This window comes from Pteropus medius, unplaced genomic scaffold (genome assembly GCF_902729225.1).
Source record: "Pteropus medius unplaced genomic scaffold, Ma_sr-lr_union100, whole genome shotgun sequence".
NCBI classification, from domain to species: domain Eukaryota; kingdom Metazoa; phylum Chordata; class Mammalia; order Chiroptera; family Pteropodidae; genus Pteropus; species Pteropus medius.
In genome coordinates, this window is record NW_024341475.1 from 9,198 (window position 1) to 19,788 (window position 10,591).

At 46.5% G+C, this 10,591-nt stretch overlaps 1 gene segment (V, D, J or C); it reads left to right on the forward strand.

Annotated features, from left to right (window-relative positions):
• Window positions 1-6,979: 6,979 nt before the first annotated feature.
• Window positions 6,980-7,930, forward strand: LOC120592969 (immunoglobulin lambda variable 5-52-like). The segment is given in 2 exon segments: window positions 6,980-7,097; window positions 7,212-7,930. Coding segments are annotated over 2 exon segments (654 nt in total).
• Window positions 7,931-10,591: the final 2,661 nt, after the last annotated feature.

Here is a 10,591-nt window from a genome sequence, read left to right on the forward strand (position 1 = left end):
CCTTAACTCATATGTTGATTCTCACCAAGGTCATGGACAGACGTGACTTCATCCTCCATGAACATCCTACACATCCCATTGGTCTAATTTGTATAGACTCTCGCTGCCAAAACCCCTGACACTGTCCATCATTTTCTCTGCTCCGCTGCTGCATCCCTCACCTTCCTGGTCCCTCTCTCTCACTCTTCAGGTATTAACTCCATGTCCACATTAACTTTTCAGAGAAAACAGACAAGTCCTTGCCGTTGTTTCCATTCCCCAGGGCTCCATCTCTCGGGACGATGATGACCAGATGTGGAACAGGATGGAAACACCTCATGGTACCTTTCCTGCCCCATCCTCACACTCTGGGTTTCTGAGCATCCCCACCATGCTCAGTTCATCTGTTTAGTATAAAAGTGCAGTTACTACATTTTCCTAAAAGTGATGTCTTCATCCAACCTTTAGGTATTTGCACATGGATCTATTGGGTTTTTTTCCTTCTCCAGAGATGACTGATGCCCTACGCGAGGTGAGTCTCGCGGTCATCGACAGAGAAAGGATCAGCTGCGTGTTTCAGGATATGTCACTGTCTCTCTCATGCCCCAGAATCTCTGTTTCCTATAACTTTCAGGACAGTGTATCCACCACGAAACGTTTCCCTCAGGTCCCTAAATCACATGTTTTAGCCCCTTTGCACAACAAAGGGAGCACTGTCTCTTGGTCACCCTCAGAGAGACGTCTGGGAACCACAGGGGATGGTGTTGGGACTTAGCTGTGGTGTCAGGAGCATGAAGGAGGGGCTGTGTAGCCATCCCCTGCCCTGTGCTTCCTGAGACCCGAAGACCCTACAGCCGTGGGTCTCGTGCCTGCAGGGATGAATATGGACATATTTCTCCCACTCCACAAGATCTGGACTTCTGATTCAGGGAAATTGTTGACAGTGCCAGTCTGCTTTCAAATGTGTCCTCGATGCTTAAAGTAGATTCTGCTCCAAAGAGAATATTTTCAAGACATCTGCCCTTTAGGTTCAGGCTCCAGCACCCAGAGGGTCTTACAGAGAATCATCAGCATCAGGATGGATTGTCATGGGGAATCACCTCTCAGGTGTGGAGAAGCCATAAGAGGGGCGGGGTGGGAGGTTGTGACCTCATTGTCACACATGCAAACACACACACATACATGCACACAAGCCCCTATCTTCTAGCTGAGAGCATATTGCCCTAGACACCACAGTTTGGGGCACCTTTGTCCATCCAGAAGTCAGGGATTGACCAGTACTGACACAGGCATCCTGAGGGTCAAAATCTCAGGGGGCAGAACCTCCCTCAGCAGGAAACACCAACGACATGGGTGTGACGTGGGTCCTGTTGTCAGGGCAGCCGACATGCCCTGAACACGTGTTCCACTGGGCTGAGTCGATGCTCAGGGTCCCAGGGCGAGTCTCTATACCCGTGGGCATTACAGACCCCTGACCACTCAGGGCTCCAGTCAGCAGTGGTGCCCATTATGGAATTTATTCTGGGACAGCAGCCTTAGTGCTGCTCACACGGGATCACGGTCCATGGTGACAGAGACACGTCCTCCCCTGTGCTCTCAAGGTTGGGCTGTCACTCACTTCATCACTCAGTTGATGGCAGAGGCCCCTCTCGGAGTATCACTCGTCACCCAGTCCTTATGCACAGACCAGGTAGCAGGGATGCAAGATGCATGACTCCAAAATGACTTTGTGAAAGAAATTGTATGTCGCGTGCAACAAAGAGCAGAGGGTATTATTTTTCACTGTTATCTGACTATTTCCACCCATTTTCTAATAACATTCTTTCGACAAAAGAGAGAAATTTTTAATAAGTATACTACCGATTGTAATTTCCTTTTTGAAGGACATCATTTTATATTCACTTTATTAAGGTCAAGTTGTAAAAAATAACATACATGCATTGAAGGCACACTTAGGTAAGTGTTGACTAATCTGTGTACCTGGCCTGAGAACTCTCAGAGCCTACGGAATAAGTCCGAGTCTGAGCCTGAATGTCAGAGAATTCCTATGCCGCAGCGTGAATACGTCATGCAGAGGAAGTAGATGCTCCATCACATAGCCTTTTTGCTATATTCAGGCCTTTAACTGATTGGATGAGGCACACCAGTATTAGGGAGGGCGATCTGCTTTCTTTATTCTTCTGATTCATATATTCTTCTCATCCAGAATCACCCTCACAGACTCATCCAGATTAATGTTAAACACATATCTGTGCGCCCACTGGCCCAGTGAATTCGATATACTAAAATTAATAGTCAGAGTCTACGTCTGTCAGCTTGGCATCTTTACTTATCCACTTAAAGGTACTTAATGTCCAAAGGAAGACAATAACAAGATTCTAATTCTGCCTAATGCTATACGACTATTGTGCATACAATTGAAAGTGCTTGATTGATGTTTAACCTTCATTCTGATACCCTGTAAGTTTAATACTATGATGTGAAATTAGCAATACATAAATGCTATTGCATAAAGTCATTGTATCTAATGTGACAGAGAAAAGATTGAATAAAAATAATGATTGTTTATGATACACACACATATTCAAAACAAAATAAGGAAAACATATTCATGACATCACAGCTCTCATTTCTAGAATTTATAACTGCCTCTTCCACCACCCACTCTATGTTCCCTTTGCCTTCAGTAAGCACCTCAGGCTGTTGGGTCTTTACCTGGTGTGATCGCACAAACATGCATTCCTGAAGGCCCTGGACATTTACATGGGAGACAAGTCTTTTCCCTTCTTTTGCTCATTCTGAGAAGTCTATTCACATACCTCTTCCTCAAATTTCCTTGTCACCAATTTTCCAATCATACTTCTTTCAAGCTCATGACAGTCCAGGGGCATAAGAAACAACCAATCGATCTTATTATATTTGTTATTGTGGCAAAGATGTTCAAAAACAACACAGTCACCCAGCTCCTGGCTCCTTATAAATGGTTGATTAGAAGTATCCAATGGAAATAGGTTGGAGATCTCTATTGTTAAACCAAGCCATGGACTGCCTATCAGATCTTTATTTACTGCTAGAAATAGAGATTATCAGCATCTTTAACTATAACCCGATTAGAGAACTGCAGAAACCATAGAAATAATTTGAAAACTTATCCTTAAAACTCTTTCTTTAGAAGCACTATCAGCTACAAAATCTGTAGTAGCCAAGATACTCAAAATAAATACAACCAATAAGATGAATCATGGATAGACATGATAGATAGATAGATAGATAGATAGATAGATAGATAGATAGATAGATAGATAGATAGATTAATAGATGATATATATAATACATATATGATGTATCATATATACACACACATAGAGAGAGAGAGAGAGTTGATAGATAGCTTCTAGAAGAAATTTTGTGTTTATTGAGACTGAGAATTCCAAGATGTGCTGTTGGTAACCTGGACACCCAAGCAATCAGATGGTGTAAATTCCAGTCTGAATTAGTGTCTAAAGGCAGGAAAAAATGATGCCCCAGCTCAAAGACAGGTAGATAATTTCTCTCATACTCAGCCTTTTTGTCCTCTTCAGGTCTTCAGTTGATTGGATGGAAACCATCCAAACAGCCTCACAGACGCACCCAGAATAACGTTTGAGCAAATCTGGGCACCTCGTGGCCCAGTCACACATGGCTTTCACCAGAAACGTTTAGAGCAGAGGATGGCCTCCAAGTGCCTTTACTTGTCCGTCCAGAGTTCTGTGAGACACATGCCCTGTCTCTCGTCTCGTGTCAGATGTAGTCCCTCTCCCTCAGGCTCCCAGTTCCATCTTCTGCTGCCATCTCCTCATGTGTCAGGCAGACTTTACCCTTTGGGTCTGATCTGAGTCCTGTGTTCTCCAGCTTTGTCTTGGGAGAGCCGTGGGCTCCTTATGTTCCCTGAGAAGGGTTTTCTACAGGAGAAGATGACCGCTCTCATTAATAAGGTCGGCTTCTCTCAATGATTTTCCTGTGAAGATCTTATGAAGGGCGTCCTCCCCATTAGGGGCCAAAAGGGAGGAAGATAGAGAAGATTACAGGATGGAGCCCCTTATTCGCTCACATGGGGAATTAGGGCCGACACAGGAGTGAACCAAGCTTCATGTGGCTCATACATGAGGCTGCTGGGGTTGATCGCGTTGGTTCTTTGTCCTTCTGCTTTAGCAAACGCAGGGCAGGTTCCCTGTGAGGGGTCTCTTCCCTACGGCCCATTCCGTAGGTTATTCTAAACTTCTGGAGACCAGTCCGGACAAGTCAATGTTGAAGAGGCCCTTGGTTGAAGCGGGGCTGAGTTGTGGTACCGAGGTGGGGTCAATGCTAGGTCACCACCTTCCTCTCAGAGGGCAGGTGGGGTGTTGGTGATGAGGCTCTGATGAGCACCTGTGTCCTTTCCAGGTTCTGTTCTCATCTCAAACCTGGCTGCATCTGTATTCTGGGCAGCAGGGGGCGCTGTGGGCCTAGGAAACATGCTTACAACCTGCCCTGGCTCCCTGTCTGGGGCCCTTGCTCAGTGCTTAGCAGTCAGGATCCACCAGGTGTGACCCCCTACCAGTCCCCGGGGGCCTCAGGACAGATGGTGCCCAAATGGCACTGAGGCAGCCCTACATCTCTTGGAATTCGGGCGACATAAGAGACACAGGATTGGGGCAGCTGTGGCTCTGTCGTGTTTCCTCGGTGGGCCTAAGTGTGTCCACCATGGCCTGGACGCTTGTCCCCCTCCCCTTCCTTACCCAGTGCCCAGGCTTTATAAACATATGTGTGAGAAAATGCTTGATTCAAAAGTGTATTAATGATCTCAGCAGCTTCATGTAAAAGGACAAGTGACCCATCAAAATGGGCAAAAGATCTGAAAAAACAGCCCATAATGGAAAATGTACAAGAGGCCAATATGCAAATTAAAAAAGCCCTCGGCAATATAAGTTATGAGGAAAAGTAATAATACAACTACTATGAGATAGAACTATGCACAAATCATAAAAAATAAATAGGTAATTAGGACTTGATCAAAGTTTAAATTCCCTCCTCTTTGAAAGGCACTGTTAAGAGAATGACCAGACAAGTGGTAGACTGGGAGGATATGTCTGCAAAGTCATATCTATGATAAACACCTCGTATCTATAATAGATAGAGAACTCCTACAATTCCACAGTTAGAAGACAATTTCATTAAACTAGGGCAGACACTGCACCAAAGACAATATATGATGGCACATAAGCTCATGAGGAGATGTTTGGCATCATTACATAATATGGAAATGCAAATTAATAGAAAAAATAATGACTACACATATATGAGAATGGGCCAAATAAAAACCCTGACCATGCATCATTTTGGTCAGGAGGTGGCCCCAAAACTCACGCAAACTCCTGGTGGGAGTGTGAAATCCATAAACCCCTTTGGAAAACAGTTGGGCAGTTTCTAAAAAGGTTAAATGTATGCATTCCATGTCATTCAGCTATTATATTTACCTAAGAAAAATTAAAGTGCACATCAATGCAATGCGTTGTTAACAGATATGTATAGCAGCTTTAGTCATTTATAATATGCATAAATTTATAAGAATTTATATTAATATTTCAAATATCCAAGCAATTAACAGTTATATATATATTAATACGTATACATAGATGTATTTATTCATTTGTAATATAAATAACACGTTATGTGTAATAGTCCCAATACGGAAACAAACCAAATGCCTGTACCAGGTGAATGGATGAAGGCACCGCGGCATAGCTGCATCATAGGAGACCGTTCAGCAAGGCATGATTTATGTGCACACGCCAGACACGCTTAGACCTCGACACATTATGCTACCTGAAGGAAGCCGGAAAAACAGGAAGAAAAAGATTTGGTTTACACAAAATTCTATGCAACGTACACTATCTTCTACTGACAAAAGGCGATCAGGCATTGCCTAGGAATTGGGGCGGGAGTGGCAGGAGGGAGGGACAACAAAGGGACATGTGAACGCTTTCTAGGGTGACAGATATATTTATTACCTTGACTGGGGTGATGGATTCCCACGTGCACACGCGTGTGAGAACTTACACATTCTACACTTAATGATGGGCAGATTGGATCATAATTGTACCTCACTGAAGCGGCGCTGAGTGTATCTCGGGCCCCTCCTTATGGCAGAGGAAGTTCCCGACGCTCTGGCTCCAGTTATGTTTACCCGTCCAGCTGCTTTGCTGCCATCAGGCCAGTGCAATGGTCACCTGTACACTGTGCCATCGGCCGCGCACGCCGACTCTATTCACGACTCTGAGTGATGCAAACGCTGATAAACTGCTGAGAATCAAGCATCTCTTCTTGGAATGCTGAGCGCTTTGCTTGTCCACCAGCAGGACCCCCGCGCTCCGTTCAGACCCACATCGCCAGTCTCCTCCCTGCGTCTGCTCAGGCCTTTGCTCCCAGAGCCCTCTGCGTTGTCACCTCTGTCACGCTGTCTCTTACAGTGCTCATATTTTCCACGTCTCTTCCTCCTAGTAGTCTAGGGATTCCCTCAGTGAAAAGGTCTGTTTATTAATATCAGTTACCGTGGGATAGAGCAGGGGTTGGGGCCCATGGAGGTTGGAGGACTGACTGTGACCCGGCCCTGAGGCCTCAGTTACTAACATGATTTCCACCAGGAGCCAGCAGTTGGGCCAGTGGACAGCAGGGGGGCTGTGGGTCTCCCCCAGGGTCTGACCTTTGGGACCCTGCTGTGTAATCTGCACATTCTCCAGGGCTGGGTCCTTCTTGCCTATCTTTGATGATGGGGACTCGGCAGCTGTGTCCTATCTGGGCTGGGCAGAGTCTCTCACTCTCAGGCCTGTGGGGTCCCAGCAGTGGCTCCTCAACCCCAGGGGCAAACTCTTAGACGCAGCCTCAGGCCTTTGTCTACGTGAAGAACCAAGCTCAGAGCTCAGCAGGTGCGAGGAGGCCCAGAAGGGGAAACACGTGGTGTGAGCAGCCCCTCCCCCTTCACCAGAGAGGAGGATAAAAGAGGCCGGAGGCAGCAGGGCCCCAGCTCTGAGGCTGCAGCAGGGCGGCGCGCACCATGGCCTGGTCCCCTCTTCTCCTCGTGCTCCTCTCTCACTGCACAGGTAGGGACAGGCCTAGGGACCCAGGCACCCTCCAGCTTCACTCCCACCTTGTTCAGAAGCCTGAGACATGTTCCCGATTCTTGCCGAATGAGCCATGACTGTCTGTGTTTGCAGGTTCCCTCTCCCAGCCTGTGCTGACTCAGCCGCCCTCCCTCTCTGCATCTCTGGGAGCATCAGCCAGACTCACCTGCACCCTGAGCAGTGGATTCAGTGTTGGTGGCTACTGGATACGCTGGTTCCAGCAAAACGCAGGGAGCCCTCCCCGGTATCTCTTGCTGTTTAAATCAGACTCCGATAAGCACCAGGGCTCCGGGGTCCCCAGCCGCTTCTCTGGATCCAAAGACACCTCGGCCAACGCAGGGCTTCTGCTCATCTCCGGGCTCCAGCCTGAGGACGAGGCCGACTATTACTGTAATATATGGGACAGCAACTCTAAGTCTTACACAGTGATCCCGTCCCAGAAGGAAGTGAGACAAAAACCTCTGTGCTCTCCAGGCCTGTTGCAGTCACCCCTGCTGGTGTCTGTGACCAAGTCCAGCTCCGTGGTGACTTGTGCTGTCAGATCTCATGCAGCACCTGCTTTCCTTGGACCAGTCGTCTTGACAATGTCACGTCCTTGTCTTCAGTTCAACTTTTATTTGATTTGTTGTCCATGTATTCTCACGGTGTTCATGTTTTCACAGGCAAAAATTCCTTACTCAGAGATAAATATCTCCTGGTAGACACAGCTGAGGATGTCAAATCGGGTTGATTCTGGTCTTGCCCAGCTCAGGGTCCAGGAGTGCCTAAGATTTGCTTCTGGTGTGAGCACTTCAAATTAATTCCATGACACAAACAACCATCAAGCAGAAATGAAGTTTATTGTAGATACTGTGAGTGAATTATAACAATTAAAAAAATAATACCATTTAAAACAACATCAATATGAAATATTAGAGGTAAATCTGAGAAAATAGAAAAACCTTGAACACTAAAAGTTACAAACTATTGTGAGACAATGAAGTAAAATTGATTAGATCTTAGTAGTTTGTGGGTTGACATACACAATGTAGTTATGATAAAATTTTCCCAAACCGAATGAAAAACTGCCTGCAAGCTCGTTAGGTTAAAATGTCCATGCAATGAAGGATGAGGTAGGAAAGTTCAGGAAAGAAACGGAAATAGTACAAAAAAAAAACCAAACCCATAAATGAAACAATCCTTCTCCAGTTTCATGAGACTTGTCCCAGAGGAGGCACAGACCAGGTGATGGGACGCTGCCCTGAGGGGTGACGGGCAGTGTGGGTGCAGCCAGCCTGGGCTGGGTGTCACGAGGCACTGAAGCTGTGCTGTCACCAGTAATGTGTACCCAGACACCTTGTAATGTCACCTGTAACGTGACATGGTTGTGATTATCACCTCTATCCAATGAATGACCCTGTGACCTGTACCTTGTTTGCTAAGAATCGGGACCACAAAGGCTCTGCGTGGAAGAGGGGACCATGTGATTTCAGGGACTCTGACTCCAATTGCATTTCCACCAGTTAGAAATGGAACCTGCGTCCATAGTTCCTGGGAAGACAATCTGAAGACCCTTCTCAGATAATGAGTGTCCTCTGATAGCTGCCTCACTCAGAAAGCCCGTGGGGATGTCCCTGCCACTCATGGGGTGTCTCTCACCTGATCTTGTGGGCATGGATATCGTGGGAAGCCAGGCCTGCTGGGGAATCTCGGATGCCCTGACCTCCACTTCCTGAGACTCGGCCCTCTCAGGGTCTGTGTGGACCCAGAGCACAGACTCGCCCTCCTCCAACACGTACCATAGATGGTTCCCCAGAACAGGACCCAGGAAGGGGATAGGAATCCAGAGTCTCATGTGGGCATTGAGCAGAGAAAGAGATGTGAGGCAACGGGGCCTTAGCTCTGGGGCCCAAGGAACAGTGTATTGAATTGTCTACACCACACCCTGAATTCCTTTCTTTCTCACACACATTAACTCTCATGGGCATCCCTCCCCAGCTCTACCCCACGCCTTCTACTACGTGGGGACCATATCCTGTACCCATAGGTCTCTGCTTCACTCCCTGCAGATCCAGCCTCCTTCAGGGACAGGGAGCAGGACAGAAAGCCAGCACCTACTGCCTTGGGACAATCAGAACAGTGGCTGGAATGTTGTCGTTCTGACACATTGACACCAGGCGCATCTCATCAAAACTATGGACCCATTGATACGAACACATATGCTCACAATGTTGGTTCTCTTTGTTGTCACCGTGTCACCTAGAGCAGAAGCTCTTGTTCCAACTTGAGGATGAAGCCAGACATCACTGATCCCCACACCCCAGGTCCCCGTCCTCCCCCAGGGCTCCAGGTCCAGGAATGAGAATCAACCTCCTTGACTACCCAGAGCCACTGCCGTCCATCCAGCAGTGCCCATTTTAGGCTGATTTTTGTTCTTTTCTCCTCAGAGTGTCTCCTCATCTGATCATGTGAGGACGTGAGAAATGACTGTGCATCTCGTCTCCTTACAATCTTCCCGCCCACACCTCACTCGGGGACAGCCGGGGCTTTCCAGAAGCGGGGAGCACTCCTCTGATGTAGTATTCACTTTACGACAATATAATAAAACTAAACTAAACTATAGACTTAATATATCGGAGGATTTAAAGGAAGTAATTATTGCCAGAATAACATTCAAGGATAAGGAGAACCCACAGATGTTCTCAAACACACAAGACATTTCTGTTCCTGACAGTGTTATGTCCTGGAAAAGACAGACCGAAAAAGCCACGACGTGTGCAGTGGGGACTGGGGAACCGACCGGGACCCCGACACCAGCAAAGCTCCAACCACATATTTCCACACGTCAGGGTGACCCCATGTTAAACAAAGCAACGTGACTGAGTGTCACAAATATATCATGAGCTAAATAACCCAGACATCAAGGAATGCATACTGAGTTGTATTAATAATCGTCCCAAACTGGAAACGGCTAAAGTGTGAGAACTTACACTGGCTGGCTTTGGAAAGAAGGGAGTCAAAGGAAGCTTCTAGATGCTGGTAATTTCCCTCTTTTGACCTGACTGATATTTATGTAGATGGTCTTTTTGTGATAAATCACTGAGACGTAGACTTATGTTTTATGTGTTGTCTGTATGTACGTCACACTTTTGTTTTTTAGACGTCCATGAAATGCTAAGACAATAGGTTTTTTTCTTGATAATTAGAAATGGGAAAAAGGAGAATATTTCGTTCATTATTTCTCTTTCTCGTCATCTCCCCGCCCCTGCTGCCACTCCATTAAGAGCCCCCAGACTTCTCAGGGTCTCCTCGTTGATATAATTCTCCAAGCACCTTTGAATTAGTCTCCTTCCTGAGTCTGTCCCTTTTTAACCTGGTCCAATCTTGAATGAACTCATAGGATAGATTCACCTCTGGAGTGTGCGGATGGCTTTGTCTCCAATCTCCTTCATGTGATTTGCATAGAAACTTAGAGAGACAATTCATGATCGCAT